This window comes from Scyliorhinus canicula, chromosome 8, assembly GCF_902713615.1.
Source record: "Scyliorhinus canicula chromosome 8, sScyCan1.1, whole genome shotgun sequence".
NCBI classification, from domain to species: domain Eukaryota; kingdom Metazoa; phylum Chordata; class Chondrichthyes; order Carcharhiniformes; family Scyliorhinidae; genus Scyliorhinus; species Scyliorhinus canicula.
In genome coordinates this window covers 7,338,464-7,360,928 of record NC_052153.1, presented here as the reverse complement: position 1 = coordinate 7,360,928, position 22,465 = coordinate 7,338,464, and the positions used below count along the sequence as shown (strand labels likewise).

The 22,465-nt window shown below is 50.0% G+C and overlaps 1 protein-coding gene across 1 annotated transcript in view; it reads left to right on the top strand.

Moving 5' to 3' along the window:
• cemip2 (cell migration inducing hyaluronidase 2) overlaps nucleotides 1-22,465 on the top strand; it is an 82,617-nt gene that overhangs the window by 26,471 nt on the left and 33,681 nt on the right. Inside the window, exons 4-11 of the mRNA XM_038804103.1 lie at nucleotides 2,107-2,665; nucleotides 5,192-5,361; nucleotides 7,215-7,403; nucleotides 13,873-14,042; nucleotides 15,476-15,685; nucleotides 18,493-18,698; nucleotides 19,249-19,318; nucleotides 21,593-21,721. Of these exons, the coding sequence (XP_038660031.1) occupies nucleotides 2,107-2,665; nucleotides 5,192-5,361; nucleotides 7,215-7,403; nucleotides 13,873-14,042; nucleotides 15,476-15,685; nucleotides 18,493-18,698; nucleotides 19,249-19,318; nucleotides 21,593-21,721 (1,703 nt within the window). The remainder of the gene's footprint in view (nucleotides 1-2,106; nucleotides 2,666-5,191; nucleotides 5,362-7,214; nucleotides 7,404-13,872; nucleotides 14,043-15,475; nucleotides 15,686-18,492; nucleotides 18,699-19,248; nucleotides 19,319-21,592; nucleotides 21,722-22,465) is intronic.

Sequence of the window (22,465 nt, the reverse complement as noted above, 5' to 3'; positions counted from 1 at the left end):
CACGTACGGTGAATGTGCAGCTCTCAACTTATGCAGACAGGCAACAATGATCCTTGCATTTACCGAACTTGTTCCTGCTGTTAATGCAGCTCCTTCAGACCCCTCTCCGAGAGCCTGTCTCTGTGGAAGCTTTTCGTCACTTCTCTCGGTGGCTTTCCAAATCCTCCTGCCCCCCCCCCCCCCCCCCCCCGCCGCCCCGCCCACCTGTTCGAATGAGATTCTTTATCTCTCTCTGAGCTTCACCCACCCCCTCAAACAATGGTTCTGTCCTGAGGTCTCCAGTCTTGAATATTCCACTCCAGTTTACACACCGGAACAGGTCCGTGCTGTGAATATGCAACTACTGACAAAAGAGGCCATCAGACTCTGTAATGGGCTAATGGCTGGTGAGACAAGAGTGTCCCAGAGGACAATGGATATTGAGTGAATCAACTCTGTTGAACAGGGATATCCTGTTTATTCCCATTAGCGAGTTTAAGTCTGAATGGGACAGGCCAGGTATGGACGTATACCTCTGATTAAATGCCAGCAGTTTACCCTCAATCTATTAACCCCTAAATTGCTGACTACATCTTCGATCCAATTTCCTAACATCTCTCTACTGTAACACAACACCCAATGTTTTTTATGTTTTGATGTGCATTTCTGGCGAGACCAGCATTTGTTGCCCATCCCTAATTGCCCTTTATAATAATCTTTATTGTCACAAGTAGACTTACATTAACACTGTAGTGAGGTTACTGTGAAAAGCCCCTAGTTGCCACATTCCAACATGGAGGAAGAATTCAGAATGCCCAAATCACCTAGCAGCACGTCTTTCGGGACTTGTGGGAGGAAACCGGAGCACCCGGAGGAAACCCATGCAGACACGGGGGGAACGTGCAGACTCCGCACAGACAGTGACCCAAGCCGAGAATCGAACCTGGGAGCCTGGCTCTGTGAAGCAAGAGTATTAACCACTGTGCTGCCGTGCCGCCCATTGAGAAGGTGGTGGTGAGCTGCCTTCCTGAACCGCCGCAGTTCATCATGGTGTAGGTGCAACCACAGTGCTGTTAGGGAAGGCCATTCAGGATTTTGACACTACGGCAATGTATCTCCTGGTCAGGATGTTGTGTGGTTGGAGGGGAATGTGCAGGTGGTGTTCCCATGGATAGGATTTTCCTTTCGGGATTCTAAGTGCTCCCGCTATTGGAGAATCATCCTCATTAGAGCTGGGTGTGACCCCAGTCAGCGGAGAGCTTTCCCCTGATTCCCACTCGGTCCAGTTTTGACAGGGCTCCTTGATGCCTCACTCGATCAAATGCTGCCTTGATGTTAAGGGCAGTCGCTCTCGCACAATTCTTTAATTCTGCTATTTTGTCCATGTTTGAACCTTCGGCCCATCGAATCGGCACCTGAAAGGCATGAAAGCCACCTGACCTGCCAATCCTAATCCCATTTGCCAGCACTTGGCCCATAGCCTCGAATGTTTAAGACGTCCCAAGTACTCATCCAGGTACTTTTTAAAGGATGTGAGGCAACCCGCCTCTACCACCCTCCCAAGCCGTGGGTTCTAGACCGTCACCACCCTCTGGGTAAAAAGGTTTTTCCTCAAATCCCCTCCTCACCTCCCACCCCTCGCCTTGAACTTGTGCCCCCCTCATAACCCACCCTTCAACTAAAGGGAGCAGCTGTTCCCTACCCACCCTGTCCATGTCCCTCATCTCGGAGTTCAGTTTACCAGGATAGGTTGCATAGACTAGGCTGGTATTCCCTTCAGCATTGTGGATTAAGGGGTGATCCAGCTGAGGTGTTTAGCATGATTAAAAGAGTTATGAGGGGTAGGTAGAGATAAATTATTTTAAAGGGCGTAATCATAAAATTAGAGCTCGACCATTCTGGGGATGAAGGCCGGAAGCGTTTCTTCACCGGGAGATTAAGGGTTTCAAGAATTCATAAAGTGAAGATGCAGATGAACTACGATCCAATAGAATGGTAGAACAGTCTAGAAGGGCTGAATGGCCTCCCCCTCTGACTATTATTCCTCCAATTATATCTCATCAGTTAAAGATATTTTTAGATTTTCATTAATCTGCGGCTTTTTAAAATGAATGTATCATTCCACAGGGGTGCTGGTATTCGCCGATAGTGCGGATGGTTCCAGAAATATTTCCCTAAAGTGTGGTTACATCTTGGTAAAGGATGGAGGGGCGCTTCACATTGGAGCGGAGAAATGCCGCTACAAATCCCGAGCCAAGATCACGCTGTGTGGCCGATCCGACCAGGGTGAAGACGTGCCGGGCTTCGGCAGGAAGTTCATCGGGGTGGAGGCCGGGGGCACGTTGGAGCTACACGGTGCCCCGAAGACCTCCTGGACCTTGCTGTCCAGGAGCCTGCCCCCCTCCGGCCTGGAGGCCGGCTCGTACTCTGAGAAGCTGGCCACCCGCGGACTGAACGTCCACGTGATCGACCAGGACACGGGGCAGATGCTGCTGTCCGACCGGTTCGACACCCATGACTTTGCCAATGAGAGCAGGAGGCTGCAGGCGTTCCTACGGTCCCGGGACGCTGGCCGAATAATCGCTATCGCCGTGAAGGATTCAGCTGCTAAAAACCTACTCCAGGAAACAAAGACGACCATTCAGGAACTGCTTGGAAGTAGACACGTTCAAAACTTAAGTTACAGGTAAGATCCAATTGAATTGTTGCAAGCACTATTCCTATCATTAATAAAATAAACTTGTGATGGCTATGCAATTATTATTGTTACCGGACAGTTCCCTGAGGCACAGATATATTTTCCAATCTCCTGCCCTTATTGTTATCCCCGGGTTCAGATTGAGGCTGGTTACATTCCCCTCTGCTCCATATTCACATTCGCCGTGACCTGAAATATGAACTCTGACCCCTTGTGCATTGCCGATTTTTTTTGGTCCAGCATTGGTCACCATGCCTTCAGCTGTCCAGGCTCTGAAGCTCTGGATTAGTAATCGAGAGGCCCAGGCGAACCCACTGATGACAGGAGTTCAGATCCTACTACGGCAGCTGGTGGAATTTAAATTAAGTTTAAAAAAAAAAAATTTGGAATATAAAGCTCGTCTCAGTAATGGTGACCAAAAAACTATCATCGATTGTTGTAAAACCCCACCCGAAATCTGCCGTCCTTACCCGGTCTGGCCTACACGTGACCTCAAAAGTGGTCATGCAAGTCACTCGGTTCAAGGGGCAATTAGGGACGGGCAAAAAGTGACGCCTGAACCCCAGGAAAGAATAAATATAACCAGGTTCAGCATCATTGGCGGTTCTACCTTCAGCAATCCTAAATTCTGGAATTCTTTCCAAAAACCTCCTCTTCTCTCTCCTCCTTTCAGACGCCTCTTAAAACCTCCCTCTAGAACTAGGCTCAATAGCTCCCTCTTGTGGCTGGATGGCAAATTCTGCTTCCTACCACTGCTGCCTCCTGTGGGAGTTGTTCTCACATTAAAAGTGCTTTGTGAATATAAGTTGTCGTTGCACTTTCCATTTTGCGGGTCCCTATTTTGATGTGGAGGAATCGATTTTCAATAAAATGTTGTTTTGGTTTGACAGATTCAGGGGAGTGCAGGCTGGGAGGGCCGAAGGGCCTGTTCCTGTGCTGTAATTGTCTTTGTTCTTTGTTCCCGAGTTTTCTCGGCACTGGCAGCTGGTCTCGAAGCTGGTCTGTTTAATGTCGCTTGGCTTTGAGACGGGAATGTTATTGCAGCACTTCTAACATATGATTGATTTGAGATTTTATTATTGAGGTGGTAGTTAACATGTCGTCTGCCAATAAAGGGGCAGCAGCTTTCATTTCTATAGTGCCTTTACGACCTTGTGTCGTCCCAAAGCGTTTCACAGCTGATGGAGTACTTTTAAAGTGTTGCAATGGAGGAAACTCATAAACCAATTTGCGCACAGCCCGATCCCAAAAAACAGCGATGTGATGATGACTTACAAAATACCGCGAGGCCTGAATAGAGCATGGAGAGGGTGTTCCCACCTGTAGGAGAAACGAGATCCCTAGGGCACAGACTGGGACTGAAGGGACGATCCTTAAAAGCCCAGAGGAGGAGGAACTTCTCCAGCCCAGAGGGTGGTGAATCTGTGGAACTCATTGCCGCAGAAGGCTGTGGAGGCCAAATCACTGAGTGGCTTGAAGACAGAGATAGGGACTTTAAGTCCGAGACACTGGTTAGCGCTGCTGCCTCATGGGCGCCGAGGGCCCGAGTTCGAATCCGGCACCGGGTCACTGTCCGTGCGGAGTTTGCACATTCTCCCCGTGTCTGCGTGGGTCTCACTCCCACAGCCAAGAGATGTGCAGGGTCGGTGATTGGCCATGCTAAATTGCCCCTTAATTGGGAAAAAAAAAGAATTGGGTAGTTTTAATTTAAAAAAAAGACAGAGATTGATAGGTTCTTGATTAATAAGGGGATTAGGGGGGCAGCACGGTAGCACGGTGGTTAGCACTGTTGTTTCACAGCTCCAGGGTCCCAGGTTCGATTCCCGGCTTGGGTCACTGTCTGTGCGGAGTCTGCACGTTCTCCCCGTGTCTGCGTGGGTTTCCTCCGGGTGCTCCGGTTTCCTCCCACAGTCCAAAGATATGTGGGTTAGGTGGATTGGCCATGATAAATTGCCCTTAGTGTCCTAAAAAAATAAGGGGCTGATAAGGGGTTATGGGGAGAAGGCAGGAGAATGGGGATGAGAAACATATCAGCCATGATTGAATGGCGGCGCAGACCCTATGGGCCGAATGGCCAAATTCTGCTCCAATGTCTTGTGGTCTTATGACATTATAGTCTGAGGACGGCACCTCCGACAGTGCAGCACTCCCTCAGCGCCGCACTGTGCTGGCTTACAGAAATGGAGATGTTTATCTTTTTGCACAGTAAGGGGCAGTTTAGCCTGGCCAATCCACCTAACCTGCACATCTTTGAACCGTGAGAGGAAACCGGAGCACCCGGAGGAAACCCACGCACACACGGGGAGAACGTGCAGACTCCGCACAGACAGTGACCCAGCGGGGAATCGAACCTGGGGCCCTGGAGCTGTGAAACAACTGTGCTAACCGCTGTGTTACCATGACCGGTATTAAGGTGCCATTCACAGCATAATAATTAGATGAATGGACGCAGTGTCACACCTCGGTCATTCCAGTGACTCCTGTAAATATTTTATTTTCTGATTTAACGGACAGGCAAGCATGGGCTCTCGTAGGTGTGATTGGTGCTGGTAACTCATCCTGCAGCGAGTCTGTTCGAGACTATGAGAACCACGACACCGGAGGAAAGGCAATCGGCCGCGGGGAGTTTGTCACGGTGGATGGAGTGAAGTTTGCAGTAACGGCCTCAAGTCAATGGAAAAAAGGTACCAAACATTACTGCCCCGGGCTTTACACTGTCACTAACAGCTAGGATGTCAGCAGACTCCCATACTGCTGGGTAAAGCTGAAAGTGATCTCCGCTGTCTGTCCACGCGCAGTTAAACATGGAAATGGAACAAGTTGCTGTTAGCGATTGTCCGCTCCCCTGCAGGGGGGCCACAGTTATAGTCCTTGAACCGGGCTAATTGTTCAATTGCTCTAAAGACAGACGGAACAAAATCTAGCAGAATTAGAAAGTAGGTTTTTTTTTAAAACCAGTCACTTACTCTGCTGAACAACCTATCTGGCGTTGAAAATGTAATTTTAAAAGCATGCGATCTAATTTCCTCAACGGAAAATTAACATTGTAGTTTAAAAATTTTTTTTTTTTAATGATTTAATGGGTGCGATTCAGCAGATGGAAGTTAAAGTCTGCTGAACGGGATGTTTAGCGGGTGATTCACGGTGATTACAGCACCGAGAAATACCCCCATATCAAATGGAACTTGGCCTTTTTCTTTGGCTTTGGGGTGTTTCTCTACGCCAAGGCCGTACTTAGAGGCCCTCCTCCATTTTTGTGAACCCCACACCCCTCACCCCTTCCAACCGTGGGGAGACCTCCGGGAACACCCCCTGTCACTCCCCCTCTACCTGCCACCCAGACACCCTTTCAGTGCCAAGGCGGCACTGCCAGGGTACCATATTGGCAATGCCAAGGTGCCTGGGTGCCAGGGGGAGTGCCAGGGTGCCATCCTGCCCTATCACTGACCACTCGGGGGTGGGGGGGGATGTCCCATGGCATGGGAGACCCCCCCCCCCCAAGGTGTCGTAAGGATTGGTCCATGTTTGTGTGGACCAATACTAAACAGCGCCCTGGTGAGGGCCCCTAGACGTAGCCGTTAAGTCATGGGCGCCGGGTGAATTTGGCATGCGGGTATTTAAATGATACGGCTCATTTAAATATGCAGATCTGGATCTCGCCAGATCCAGATTACACTGGGCGGAGCGAGTCGATTGACCCGCCATCAGCCTGGGCTCCCACGCGATTCGCCCGCTACACCTGGACCCATGTCTGGCGTGACAGGATCGCTGAATCGCGACCACCACCTTCATCCCATCTGGGTGCCTATTTTTAAAAAGTTTGCTTCCTGGATATTGATTAAGTGTAATTTACGAACCCACCCCACAAGGGCAGCAGCGGTTCAAGAAGGCGGCTCAACACCACCTTCTGAAGGGAAATTAGGGGTGGGCAATAAATGCTGGCCTTGCCAACGACGTCCACACATCCCGTGACATAATAAAAGAAAAGAAACAAAGATATTTCTGGGGTGCGCGCGCGGGGGGAGGGGGGGGGGGTCAAAACTCGAGAACATCGATCTGAAGGTTAGTAATAAATTTGGTCACGAATTAAGGACAAATGCATTTAGCCAGGAGTGGTGACAATGGTTGATGTGACTGGGATAGGTACATTGAAGCAGAAGGGCCAAATGGCCTTCCCCAGCTTCTATTTGTTATGTTTCTATGTAGGTGGATAAACACATGAGGGTGAAAGGAATAGACGGATAGGCTGATAGCGTGAGATGGAGAGGGGCTGGATGGAGGTCCATATGGAGAATAAATCAGACATAGGCCAGATGGGACAAAGGGCCCGTTTCTATGCTGCATATGCCAAGTATTTAGCATTTACTCTCTATTAGTGTTTAGAGTACAGTAGATCGAAAACCGTTTGTTCAAAGCTTTAATTTTTTTAACACATCCAGTTGAGTAACTTGAAAACCAATCTTAGGAGGGGGTGGGGGTGGAAACAGACTGAATAGTTCAGGTGTTAACTTTGCTGGTGTCTCTCCTGTCCGATTAGGAATTCCACTGTCCGAATTCCATGTCGAGGTGTCCGGTGGCTTAATCCTGGACCTGCTGGATGAGGTGGAAGGCTGGGAAAAGGACGACCAGATTGTTATAGCCAGTACTGATTACTCCATGAACCAGGCTGAGGAGTTCACCCTGCTTGCTTGCCCTGAATGCAAACGACATCAAGTCAAGGTGCAAGGTAGGTGAGCAGCGTGCTGGACCGACAGTTCAGCGTAGATTTGAGACCACACCGCAAATTCGCCATGAGCTGCATCACTGAGTTGAGACATTTCCTCCCTGTTCCCCATTCCCGGGAGAGGTCGGGGAAAAATCCCAAGACCAATAAGGGGCAAATATACTCCAGAATTCCGGAGATGATGGGCGGCACGGTGGCGCAGTGGTTAGCACTGTGGCCACGGCACCGAGGTCCCAGTTTAGATCCCGGCTCTGGGTCACTGTACGTGTGGAGTTTGCACATTATCACCGTGTCTGCGTGGGTTTCGCCCCCACAACCCAAAGATGTACCGGGTAGGTGGATTGGCCAGGCTAAATTGCCCCTTAATTGGGAAAAAAATAAAAATGAATTGTGTACTCTAAATTTTAAAAAAAAGAATTCCGGAGATGCACCAAACCTCAGTCGGTAGAAGTGACAAACCCAGTTTGACCTTCTCTTTTCTTGTATGTTTTCAATTATATTTTGGATTATGTTTGGGGGAACCAATTCTGGATACACACAAACTAGACAGAGTGGAAGCACGTCGCCTGTGCATCTGTGGAGACCTGTAATACTTACTGCTCCGTATCCCAACAGCTCAATGTCACATTCACGGCTTGAGTTTCAACAGGTTGTGACGGAAGGTTTACGCCTTGGTTCTGAGCAACAATCGCAGGAATTGTATAATAATCTTTATTAGTGTCGCAAGTAGGCTTACATTAACACTGCAACAAAGTTACTGTGAAAGTCCTCGTCGCCACATTCCGGCGCCTGTTCGGGTACACGGAGGGAGAATTCAGAATGTCCAATTCACCTAACAAGCACATCTTTCGGGACTTGTGGGAGGAAACCGGAGCGCCCGGAGGAAACCCACGCAGACACAGGGAGAACATGCAGACTCCCCACAGACAGTGACCCAAGCGGGAATCGAACCTGGGACCCTGGAGCTGTGAAGCAACAGTGCTAACCACTGTGCCATGGAGGATGTGGGGGTGGGGAGCAGGCGTGACTGTTGGGGCCAGCGAGGCTGCCTAATATGGAGTAATTGCACTTGGCAATGCGTGGACTACTGTGTGCACCATTGGAAAAGGTTGGCACGTTTAATATGGTTTATCTGGTTCCTCTGTAAACGTCGCTGGTAACAACGGCAAATGATCAACTTCATTCACCACTTCCCCCCTCCGCCCCCCCCACCTAATAAAACACACCAAATATCACAAAATCGACTTGCATTTTCCTACTCATGACTATAATTTATTTATTTTTTTAAATGTTTCTTCAAATTAAGGGGCAATTTAGCGTGGCCAATCCACTTAACCCCGCACATCTTTGGGTTGTGGGGGTGAGACCCACGCAGACACGGGGAGAATGTGCAAACTCCACACGGGCAGTGACCCAGAGCCGGGATCGAATCTGGGACTCGGCGCCGTCAGGTAGCATTGCTAACCACTGCGCTGCCGTGCCCCCCCCCCCCCCCCCCCACCTCCAGCACCTGAGTAATGGACTCTGGCAATAAAAGCTTGGCCCAAACGGGAGCTGAGCAGATCAGTGCCGGCTGGCATCTGAAATGTTTTTCTGTAAATAGTTGTTTATTCATAAAAACAGGTTTCTTTACGCCGCTTGGTTTGGACTCCTCTGTGGCCACTAAACATTGTAATGACGAACCGGGCAGTGCCAGCCTGCCGACCTGGGTATGCTCAGCGAGGATGGTACCAGACAGGCGGGTGGGGGTGTAACCAGTTATTCTTGGCACGGGCCACAGCTGGGAGGTGAAATGTTTGTGCGTCACGGCAGGCAAGGGGAATCCCAGAATACTAACTGTTGCTGCTGAATAAACCACATTGAGACTGTGAAGACAACTTACCCCCAGGGATTAATAACTATTGAACTGCTTCTTTCTTTACAAATAAATAAAAATTCCTTTTCACTCAAATATGTTGTAATATATTTTAATACCAGTCGCAATACTGTCATTGTGTTACAATAAAAATCCTGTAAAATCTCATCAGAGAAAGTGTAAGAGCTAAAATAACTATCGGTAAGTTTCCCGTTTTTGACCAATATCACCGATGTGCACATCCAAAACACGTTCTGCATCTGTCCGCACCTTAACGAGTCATTACAGCACAGGAAGAGACCATTCAGCCCATTGGTCCATGCTGGCTCTCTCTCTCTCTCTCTCTCTCTCTCTCGAGCATTTCAGTCAGTCCCACTCCCCCGCTTTATCCCCAGAGCCTTTATCGTTTATTTCCCTCAAATGGCCGTCCAGTTTCCTTCTGGAAGCACTGATAGTCTCTGCTGTTTCGGTACACCGACCAGACCCCAGGTTATATCAGGAAACCGGACGGGGCACCAGCAACTTTTAAATGTGTAAACTGTTAAGGAAAGGATTTCTCGCTCCAGGCGTGATTCCACTAACAAGGGATCTTTTAATATTCAAACAGACGTTATTATCATCACAGGACCCACCCCATTATCACCCAAGTGAAAAAAACAGCTTTTCAATAAGCCGTTCTTACAGAAGAAGACAGGTCGTTGAGTTCACTTTCCCATCTACTTCTGAACTTCAATCGAGCAAAATTCACACACACAGGTCAAATGCCACTCAGTAGTACAGGCAACACTCGTGGCTTACCGATTTATACGCACAGTCCTTGGGAGAGAAGCTTTCAGAAGTCACGCTTCCGTTCGTCAGAACCCAGAGCAGAAGTGAAACTAAAAACAGCAGACATGGGGCAGGGCTGAAAATGAAACTAAACATGAACCCAACCCCTCCCATGAGTGACCTCACAGCCTGCCCAACTGGTAACCCCTTAATCACAGCTTTCACAGACATATAATCTGGACACCACAAAGTTCTTTTAATAACATTGCTGTAACAGACGCATCATACAATATATATATATATATATATAAATGTCCGACATTCATCACACTAATTCCACCATCCCCCCCACCATCGCTACTCGCTGTGTAAAATGTTCTTTCTTACAACCTTTGCCTAAAACCTTAAACCTGTCCCTTGTCCTTGTACCATCGGTTAACAGGAACAACCTTTCTTTGACTACCCTGACTCAGCCTGTCATCATGTTGTAGATCTCGATCCAATCTCCCCTGAAGTTTCAGCCTATTTGTTTCGCTCTTTTTTGCCTATCCTTCCTCGAGCCTGCCCGTTACATACCAGGATTATACTGATGTTGCCAAATAACAGATTTTCACGTGGCTTCTAAAGTTGGGAGGTCTTGTGGCACAGTGGGTTAGCGTCTCCGCCCCTGAGCGCGAAGCTCTGGGCTCACGCCCCACCCCAGGACTTGATGGCCAAGGAAGGTGCGTTCGTAATGCGGACAAATGGGTTAAGTGTCAACCTGCAAAATCTAATGGCTGGCGGTAAGAGTGGAAGGTTCACCGAGCCCCGAGCTGGCCGGGAAAACACCGCGCACCGACGCCGGCGCGCGATTCTCCGAGGTGTGGAGAATCGGCGCCATTTGCGGCGCTCCGTTTGGCGGAGCGCCAGCCGCGGTCCGCTGGAATCGGCGGGGCCGCCGATTCTCCAGCCTGGATGGGCCGAGTGGCCACTCTGATACGACAGAGTCCCGCCGGCGCCGTTCACCCCCGGTCGCTGCCGGTGGGAACCCTGCGGGAACGGTCGGGGAGGCGGCCTGTGGTGGGGGAGGGGGGGCTCCTTCACCGGGGCGGGGGCTCCGATGGTGTCTGGCCCGGAATCAGGGCCCACCGATTGGCGGGCCGGCCTCTCCCAGGCGCGACTGGCCCCTGAACAACGACCCCATGTTGGTCGGGGCCGGCGCACAAAAGAAGTCCCCTGCGCATGCGCGGGTTGGTGCGGCGCCCGTTTGGCGCCGCATAAGGAGGTTGGAGCGGCATGAACCGCTCCATCGCTGTGCTGGCCCCCTGTGGGGACCAGAATCGTGTGTAACCGGGCCCGGTTCACGCCGTCGTGAACGCAACGGCGTTCACGACGGCGCGAACTCTTGGGCCCAATATTGGAGAATCGCCCCCTAGTCTGCCTTAGTGCTTCACTGGGTGTGGAAAGAGAATTGGAATTGGAATTCTAACCTCTAATAGTCCAGCTGTGAAGAGTGCATTTTTAATTAGGCATCGCATGAGTGAGGTGATATTTTAAATCCAAATGGAACTCATAATAATTAAAATGTGATTTAGAGTGTAGCAAGTACATATTATTTACAGCATGTAAACAGGCCATTTGGTCCAATGGGTCTCTGTTGCTATTTATGCTTCACACAATAATTCTCTTCATCTCGTTGCTAATAACATATCCATAGAACCATAGATCCATAGAAGCCCTACAGTGCAGAAGGAGGCCATTCAGCCCATAGAGTCTGCACAGCCCCTCTGAAAGAGCACCCTACCTAGAGCCACTCTCCCACCCCCTGTAACACCATCTAACTCTTGGACACTACGGGCAATTTAGCATGGCCAATCCACCTAACCCGCACATCTTTGGACTGTGGGAGGAAACCTTGGTATCTGGAGGAAACCTACACAGACGGGGGGAGAAAGTGCAGACTCCGCACAGACAGTCACCCGAGGCTGGAATCGAACCCGGGTCCCTGGTGCTGTGAGGCAGCAGTGCTAACCACTGTGCTGCCGTTCTATTCCTTTTTCCCTTACATGCTTGTCCTATGTGCACCTGTGCTATTTGTTCTGTTCTGGAAAGCTACTTGGTGAAGAATAAAAGAGGGACTACCCTTTACTCAGTCTTAGATTTATTTACAGAGTGAAATGTTACAAGTGTACACCTCCGAACTGAAGCACACTGGGCGTGATTCTCCGCCCCCCACGACGGGTCGGAGAATAGCGGGAGGGCCTTCCCGACATTTTTCCCGCCCTCCCGCTATTCTCCCCCCCACCCGCCCAACTCCCGACACGAATCGCTGCCGCTGTTTTTTTACGGCCGGCAGCGATTCACAGCTGTTCGATGGGCCGAAGTCCCAGCCCTTTACGGCTGTTTTTACGAACGGCAATCACACCTGGTCTGGCCGTTCGTAAAAACGGCGGGAACAACTCGCTTTTTATAACCATGGCACCGATTGGCACGGCAGTACCACGGCCGTGCCAAGGGTGCCATGGGCCCGCGATCGGTGGGCACCGATCGCGGGCAGCGGGCCCGATGCCCGTGCACTCTTTCTCCTTCCGCCGCCCCGCAGTATCCATTCGCGGGGCGGCTGAGGGGCATCCTGGCCCGCGCATGTGCGGGTTTCGCGCAAATACGCGATGACGTCATTGTCGCATGCGCGGGTTGGAGTCTTCCAATCCGCGCATGCGCGGCTGACGTCATATGACGAGTCAGCCGGCGCTAACTCCGGCAAGCGGGCTTAACGAAATTCGTTAAGCCCGTGATGCCGGAGCTTGCGGCGTCGGGCTGCTAGCCCCGACCGGGGACCAGAATCGGTTCCCGGTCGGGAAGGGGCGCGCTGGCGTCAAACCCGCCCGGGTTTGACGCCAGCCTTACGATTTCTCCCGTTTTGGGAGAATCGCGCCCACAACACTTGATATGTGCTCAAGCAAAACCCCAATTAATGCTCTTCATCTGCATGGAATTAAACACAATTGACATACAATTGACACAATTCACTATAGCTCCTGCATGCATCAGAGATTTCTCCTGAATTTCCTACTGGATTTATTAGCACTCTCATATATTCATGGGCATGGTTTTTTAAAATATAAATTTAGAGTACCCAATAATTTTTTTCCAATTAAGGGGCAATTTAGTGTGGCCAATCCACCTACCCTGCACATCTTTAGGCTGTGGGGGGGGGGGTGAAACCCACGCAAACACGGGGAGAACGTGCAAACTCCACACGGACAGTAACCCAGAGCCGGGATTCGAACCTGGGTCCTCGGCGCCATGAGGCAGCAGGGCTAACCACTGCGCCACCCTGTCGCCCACATGGGCGTGTTTTTGACCAATCAGATATCTGGAAATACCTGATTGACTTCAGGATGGGGTTGGATCTGGGGCCTGTCCCCCACACCCCCAATCATTTCATAAAAGTTCTGTTCATTAGAATACTTTGCTGATGTAACACTCTCTCCTCGGTTACCATCAGAGCTTGAGGCTTTCATGCTCTGGGCAGCACGGTAGCACAAGTGGATAGCACTGTGGCTTCACAGCGCCAGGGTCCCAGGTTCGATTCCGACCTTGGGTGACTGTGTGGAGTCTGCACGTTCTCCCCGTGTCTGCGTGGGTTTCCTCCGGTTGCTCCGGTTTCCTCCCACAGTCCAAAGACATGCAGGTTAGGTGGATTGACCACGCTAAATTGCTCTTAGTGACCAAAAAAGGTTAGGTGGGGTTATTGGGTTACGGGGATAGGGTGGAAGTGAGGGCTTAAGTGGGTCGGTGCAGACTCGATGGACCGAATGGCCTCTTCTGCACTGTATGTTCTATGTTCTCTGCTTTCCTTTTTTTCAGGAAAAGCCCAGTTTCTTCACGTTGGCGAGATTGTGGATGGGATTGACATGCGAGCAGAGGTGGGGGTTTTGACGAGGAACCTTGTCATTGAGGGGGAGATGGAGGATTCCTGCTACGGTAACAACTGGTGTCAGTTCTTTGAGCACGACACATTTGGGGGACATCTAAAGGTGAGATTGACCGAAGGGACAGGCCTCTGAGCTGTAAATGTGGACTCGGGCCTGTTATGGGCCAGGGTTTAGAGAACCCCAAAGTGTATCATGGAGTTCACCTGACCCACAACTTTTAATAGATTGTGGTATGGGGAGCACACGGCCCACACTACAGGTGTGGTACAGCAGAAATGGAAAAGTATTTTTTGAAGCAAAGCAATGTTTATTCTATGAACTCAAGTTAACCTTTTTAAAACATACAGTGAACATCTTAGCAACCATCAATTCAAATACAACACCCAAAGAATACAACACTAAGTAATTGTTGAGCTGTACTTTCAACATCCAGAAGACTCACTACAGATATTTATATACACACCCATTTATAAACACCCATTTCTCAAAAGGTACTTTCACATGACAGGACTGACTTTAATTGCGATTGCACGGCCAGCATTGTAATTCGTTTTCAAACCTTTACTTCAGGCGGATTTAGGGAAACGCGGAGTGTTTGTAGAGGAGCAATAGAATTTTTAATCTTGTCCATTGTGCTCAACCATTAGCTGTCATGTGAACTGGATTCTGCCTCTCAAGCCCTCTCAGAAACTTGCATGTTTCAATGCAATCAATCTGCCCAATTCCAAACTCCAGAGAACGCAGGCCCACCCATTCTGCTCCGACATTCCTCGTGGGATAATCTTCTCATCCCAGTGAATTCATTCCCACAATGTTCGGCGTTGAAAGGGTTTACTATTGTCTTTATAGAATGCTTATTGAGGCAGTTCTATTCAGCTGTGGTGCAGAGATGGTAGAAGTGTCTTCAAGAATGGAGGTTGACAAGAATGATCCCTGGAATGAAGAGCTTGTCATCTGAGGAACGGTTGAGCACTCTGGGTCTGCACTCGTTGGAGTTTAGAAGGATGAGGGGGCATCTTATGGAAACTTACAGGATACTGCGGGGTCTGGATAGAGTAGACGTGGAGAGGATGTTTCCACTTGTCGGAAAAATTAGAACCAGAGGACACCATCTCAGACTAAAGGGACGATCCATTAAAACAGAGATGAGGAGGAATTTCTTCAGCCAGAGGGTGTGTGAATCTGTGGAACTCTTTGCCGCAGAAGGCTGTGGAGGCCAAATCACTGAGTGTCTTTAAGACAGATAGATTGGATCTTCATTAATAAGGGACCAGGGGATATAGGGAGAAGGGAGGAGATTGGGGATGAGAAAAATATCAGCCATGATTGAATGGAGGAGCAGACTCGATGGGCCGAGTGGCCTAATTCTGCTCCTATGTCTTCTGGTCTTCGTGTTGTGGAAACTGACTACTTCCACGGTAAAAAATAATCTTCAGAGACAGTGACCGGACTTGATTTTTCTTCTTGTGTTTCCCTTTGGGTAGAAACCCAATTTTAACCCTTATTTTGTTCCGCTTGTGTTCACTGTGTTAAAGATTTTGAAGAATTTTACATCAGTTCATCTCTCCAATGTGGAGCTGGTACACATGGGCCAGCAGGTTATGGGCAGTTACCCTGTACACTTCCACCTCTGTGGCGATGTGGATGGACGTGGGGGCTACAGCTCACCAACGTACCTGAAAAGCCTCGCAATTCACCATTGCTTCTCCAGATGTGTCACAGTCCACGCAACCCATGGCTTGTTGGTAAGTACTTTTTTTATTTGACAGCTGGTCTGGAATTTTTATGGGATGAGGGCTTCACTGGGATTTGTTGGCGAATTGCCTTTGAATCGAGTGTTTCACTTGACTGTTTCAGAGGGGGCAGTTAAGAGTCAGTCACGTTGCTGTGTGGGTCTGGAGTCACGTGTAGGCCAGACAGGGTAAGGACGGCAGATTTCCTTCCCTAAAGGATGTTAGTGAACCAGATGGGTTTTTACGGCAATTGACCTGAACGTGTCCAGCGAAATGGAGATGGGTAGGTGTCCCTGGCCAAGAATTCCTTGCGGAAGTTTAAAGAGCTCAAATTCTGTTTTATTGCCATTTCAAACCATCTCTGCAATCAGCATAAACCGATGCAGTTGCGAAAGAACTAATTCCTTCAAACTTTGGGGGCGGTATTGCGCCCGTGTTCGCTGTCAGCGAGAACGGTGACATGGGTACAAAATCTCACAAGACTTGGGAAACGCGATTCTCGCCGGCAAGATCGTGTTTCCGATTTGCCCCCCCCCCCCCCCCCCCCCCCCCCCCCCCCCCGCCAGCCCCTTGCCGGTGACCTAATACATTTAAATCTGTTTAAAGGCGCTCCCTCCCCATCACATTATTTCCCCCCTTCAGAGAACATTGAAACCTTGCCAACGCGACGTGACATCAGTAAGATCAGTAAGGTTCACAATGGCAGCGTCGGCAGGGCGCCCTGCGGGAGAATGAGCACGTGGTCAGTGGGAGGGATGGGTCAGTGGGTATGGCAATAACAACTCGTGTGTGGCAGTCCATTTGGGTGGGGCCCGGTGGATCCTCACCTCTCTGGCATGCGCTGACCTCCGCATTGGTGACCGCTCTGTCCTCAGCCATTCCCGTCACCTCCAGGGCCCGTTCCTCAAAGGCCGTGAGGATTCTTCCGTCTGTCCACATCCAAGAGCCTCTCCGGGCCCGCGTCTCCAAACCTTGGGGCCGGGTGACTCGGCGTCGTGGCTGTGAGCTGAGTGGGTTTGGCTGTGCACCTGCTGTTTAAACACTGCTGAACCTTGTTAGCGGGGGGGGCGCAGTCCCGGCGAATCTGCTGGTGAGCCTTCATTTGAGACGAGAAGCCCGTGAGGCCTCGTTAAGTGGACCAATTGACGTTGAATAGCATTGCGGGGCTGAACGCTGGGAAACTCGCGACAATTCCCGCTCACTGCCACACTTAGAAATCTTCCCGATGAATCGAACTCGTAGAAAATCTTTGGGAGAATTGCGTCCGTTTGTATTGATACATAATAGGGAGCTTGTGTTAATAACTTACACTGATGTCACCTTTTTTTAATAAACATTTTATTGAGGTCTTTATGGTTTTATAACAATAACAGAAGAAACAGTGTACATACAAATATAATCATGCGGCAAAAGCCGTCTTCCTCTCTCACAGGTCCCAACTTTTCCCACACCCTACTCTACACTAAACTAAACCCCTCCCACCCGCTGACAGTTAATTTTACCTAAAGTCGACGAACGGCTGCCACCTCCTGGCGAACCCTAACACTGACCCTCTCACGGCGAACTTGAATTTCTCCAAACAGAGAAAGCTAGCCATGTCCGATAGCCAGGTCTCCGACTTCGGGGGTTTGAGTCCCTCCAAGCTAATAGTATCCGTCTCCGGGATACCAGGGAAGCAAAGGCCAGAACGTCTGCCTCTTTCTCCTCCTGGATTCCCGGGTCTTCCGACACCCCGAAAATCGCCATCTCTGGACTCGGTGCCACCCTTGTTTTTAACACCTTGGACACGACATCCGCAAACCCCTGCCAGAATCCCCTAAGCTTCAGGCATGCCCAGAACATATGGACATGGTTCGCTGGCCCTCCCGCACACCTTGCGCACCTGTCTTCTATCCCAAAGAATCTGCTCATCCGGGCCACTGTCATGTTAGCCCGAGGAACGACCTTAAACTGTATCAGGCTGAGCCTGGCATATGTTGTGGACGCGCTGACTCTACTCAACACATCGGCCCAGAGACCATCCTCTGATTCTCCTCCCAGCCCCTCCTCCCATTTGTGTTTCAGCTCCTCGGTCTGCGTTTCCTCTGACCCCATGTTCCTTGTAAATGTCCGAAACCCTCCCTACTCCCACCCATACTCTGGAAACTACCCTGTCCTGTATCCCCCCTTGGTGATAGGAGTGGGAAGGTTGAGACCTGCCTGTGTAGGAAGTCCCGTGCCTGCAGGTATCTAAACTCATTCCCACCCATCAATTCAAATTTCTCCTCCCAACTCCCTCAGGCTGGAGAAGCTCCCCTCTATAAACAGATCTCCCATCCTCTCTATCCCTGCTCTCTGCCATCTCCGGAACCCTCCATCTAACCTCCCCGGGGAAAACTGGTGATTATTGTAGATTGGAGACTAGGCCGATGCTGACTGATGTCACCTTTAACCCAGTGAAACACCCCAAGCCTTTCCAAAGGAACGCCATCGTATGTCTCCCAGCTCGCTTTGTCAGCGATATCCTGCAGATTAATCTGCAGTTGTTGGAGGCTCCAGGGTTGGGAATCTCTAGTGTGACATAATGCTGACTCGGGAACCACCATCTTCACGGCATTGCTCCTGTTTACAGCATTTTGCACAACCTTCCTGTCGGGCGATATTCGACTGGTTTCCCGTGTGATTGACAGATGGTTACAGAGTGACACTCACCAGCCCCTCCCCCCACATTGAGTAGCTGGGGGGGGGGCCTGTGCGGGATGCGGACTGTGATGAACCAAATGACTGCCAGGAAAAGCTCAACTTGTTTTTGTGTTTCTGCTCCTTGTTTTTTAAAACAGATCGAAGACACCATTGGCTATGACACACTGGGTCACTGTTTCTTCCTGGAGGATGGCTTTGAGCAGAGGAACATTCTTCACCACAACCTGGGCCTTCTCACCAAACCTGGGACCCTTCTGCCCACAGACAGGAACGATCAGATGTGCCCCTCGATTCGGAACAACGTTTATGGCAAATACATCCCAGTGCCAGCGACTGACTGCAAGTAAATGTTGCACTTTTGGGGGCCACGCCCATTTCTTGTGTGATTTGCCGGGAGGATTGTGATTCATGTTGGTCGGCAGAAATGAGATTTGCTCGGCCTTCCCCCCGGAGTACCCGGGCATACTGAATGCTGATGATTTTCAACCTTCCTGTGTCCAGAGACACAATTGGGGCAGAAAACAATTACCCAGGGGTTACAGATGGAGGAAACTGCAGTGCGTGAGCGCTAACACAAATCACTACAGTGCATCCAGATTTCCCCTACGCTTCTGCACCCGGATGCCCCTCGGCTAAAGAACCAGAAGCGCAGGTTACCAGCAATCACACTGGGTGCTAGAGGAATTGGAGGTGAAGTGAGGAGAATGGAGTTGATAAGAATATCAGCCACAATCGTATTGAATGTTGGAGCAGGCTACAAAGGGCCAAATGGCTTACTCCAGCTCCAATCTCTGATGCTAAGCTGAGTTAATAATTCTATGAGGACTGAGGACACCCCCCCACCAGTTTTTAACAATGACCCGATTGTAACTCTCTTCCTTTCCCCCCCTCAGGGCGGTTTCGACTTTCTGGGTGGCCAACCCCAATAACCACCTCATTAACAACGCCGCTGCGGGTTCACAGGTAAGTTCATCTTCATTCCAGGTTAATAGTCCCATTCTGGGTGTTTCTGCGGTGTGGATAGGGTTCAGGGGAGGGTAGGCCAGGGGAACGACACTTGGCCAATGTGGCTGTAAGGTGCCCAATTCATAGTATTAATAACAATGATAATCTTTATTGTCACAAGTAGGCTTACATTAACACTGCAATGAAGTTACTGTCGCCACACACACTCCGGCGCCTGTTCGGGTACACAGAGGGAGAATTCAGAATGTCCAATTCACCCAACAAGCATGTCTTTCGGGACTTGTGGGAGGAAACCGGAGCACCCGGAGGAAACCCACACAGACACGGGGTGGATGTGCAGACTCCGCACAGACAGTGACCCAAGCCGGGAATCGAACCTGGGACCCAGGCGCTGTGAAGCAACAGTGATAACCACCGTGCGACCGGGCCTGATGGCTGGGGAGCGAGAGAATCTCCAGAATAATCAGAAACCCTGCTGGAACACAGAGGGCCAGATGTTATTGGAGTGTGTCATCTCACGCTTGGCGGAGTTAGAATTTCCCTTCCATTTTTCAGTTCCAAATTTTTTTTTTTTTTGCAAGTCGTAATCTGGTCGTGGGATGGGATCTCAAACGTGGGTGGACGTCAGACCCCCATGGAGGGAGAGGGCTTTGCAATCCTGGATGTCGGCAAATGGAGAGTCAATCAGGGTATCCCGAGCCCCCCCCCCCCCCCCCCCCCTTGCAGGCCCTAGCCATCGCTCGAGGTCCTTACTTCCTGCTCAATGTTCTTACTTCCTCCTCCACGAGTTTCCCCTCGCCATCCTCTTCGACATCCTCATCTGAGGAGATGCGGTACTTCTCCATCTCCCCCTGGTCCAGTGTGGCAGTGCCGGGCGGTGCAGAGTGCAGTAGACCACTTTGACGTGGGACACCCTCTGGGGGCTGTTTTGGAGGGCTCCCCGCACCCACCTTTCAAGGCACCGGAACCGCTTATTGAGCTGTCTAACCGCCTGCTCGACCAGCGCGCACCTTGTCGCACAAGCCTTGTTAAGGCAAGTCTCGGAGACTGTTTGTGGCCTCTGCACTGGATTCATCAGCCACCTCCCGAGGAGACATACCTCTAGCCTCTCAGAGGGTCCGTACTCTTCGGAATTCTCTACCCCAGGGAGCAGTGGAGCCTGTGGGTCATTGAATATATGCAAGGCGGAGTTAGAGAGTTTCTGATCGATTGGGGGGTGGGAGGGTGGGGGGGGGGGGGGGGGGGGTCAAGTGTTATGGGAGACAAGCTGGAAAGTGGATTCGAGGCCACAATCAGATCAACCATGGACTTCTTGAATGGCGGAGCAGGCTCGATGGGCTGAATGGCCTCCTGCTCCTATTTCTTATGGTCTCACTTAGCAGAGTGTCCAGCAAGAATGCTTTTTAAGAATTTTTTTTAAGGTGAAATGTTTTGAAATGCCGATTCGATCCAATTTAAAATTTATTATCCCATCCTAAAAGCCAATGCACAGGGTGGACAGAATAAACCCTTAATCCATCCCAGTGCTTACTCCAAAAAACAGTTCAAGTTCAAATAGAAGCCAATTCATGGTCTCCACAGGAAAGACGTATGAATTCCAAGCTGACCAAAAAACATCGCACCTCATCTTGGGTTTGATCTGACGTTTGATCTTCGCCAAAAGGCCGCGAGGCGATGATTAGATACAATTTCTATCAATGACTTCGGTGTTTGTGTAGGAACTAGCAAAGAAAATGACAGCACAGGAACAGGCCCTTCGGCCCTCCCAGCCTGCGCCGATCCAGATCCTTTATCTAAACCTGTCGCCTATTTTCCAAGGATCTGTATCCCTCTGTTCCCACCCGTTCATATACCTGTCCAGATGCATCTTAAATGATGCTATCGTGCCCGCCTCTACCACCTCCGCTGGCAAAGCGTTCCAGGCACCCACCACCCTCTGCGTAAAAAACTTTCCACGCACATCTCAAAATTTCCCCCTCTCACCTTGAAATCGTGACCCCTTGTAACTGACACCCCCAATCTTGGGAAAAACTTGTTGCTATCCACCCTGTCCATACCTCTCATAATTTTGTAGACCTCAATCGGGTCCCCTCTCAACCTCCGTCTTTCCAACGAAAACAATCCTAATCTACTCAACCTTTCTCCATAGCTAGCACCCTCCATACCAGGCAACATCCTGGTGAACCTCCTCTGCACCCTCTCCAAAGCATTATCTCAGCTAATTTTTCCATTCAAAATCTTGCGAGCTGACTTGTTCATTATTTACATTAGGATACCGGGATATGGTACCTGTTCCATAAAGTTCCCACAGGAGACTCCCAGGGGCTGTTCTCGGAAACAAATGCTGAACTCACTCCACTGGGCACGTTCTACAACAACCGGGTCCACTCGAACTTCAAGGTAAGCGTCCCTTCATCGTATCAGGGAATGGTACAGCCCAGAAGGGAGTCCATTTGGCCCCGTCATGCCTGTGCCAGCTCTTTTGAAAGAGCCAAAGAGTCTCACTCTGCCCTGCCCATAGCCCAGTAGATTTTCCCCGTTCCACTATTTATCCAATTTCCCTCCGAAAGTTACTATTAAACCTGCTTCCCCCTTTCAGACCTTAACTGCTCGCTAGACATATTTATAAAAACGTTTCCTCAAATCATCTCTGTGTCTTCTGCCCTTCTATCTCTAAACTTATGACTTCAGGAACCCCCCCACCCCCCGCCATTGCAAAGTCTCGCCTTGTTCATGGGCGCAGGCGATTAAAGCCTGGAAGTTTCTTTAGAGTTTCTGTGTAACGCTGAAATAAAACTCCAGGATATAGACTGGAGCTCAGCGGGTTAGTGAATGACCATGTGCTCCTGATATTGATCTTGGCTGGAAAGCAAATAAAAAAACATTTGGACCACGATTTATTTTTCCAGAGGTAGACTCCTGCAGCCTTATCTAAACATTGAGGCGTATTCAGCACCGCGCTCTCACTTATTTTTCTTTTGATGTTCTGATTTTTGTCTGGTGTTGATCTGCTTCCATGGCCCGCTGTTCCTTTTTCCGACTTTCCATCGATGGCCTTTTATTTTTGTTCACTGTCCCTTTAACTTTATTTGGAATTGCAGTTCACAAACGTTTTTCTATTTCTCTTTTTCCCATGGTGCCTTT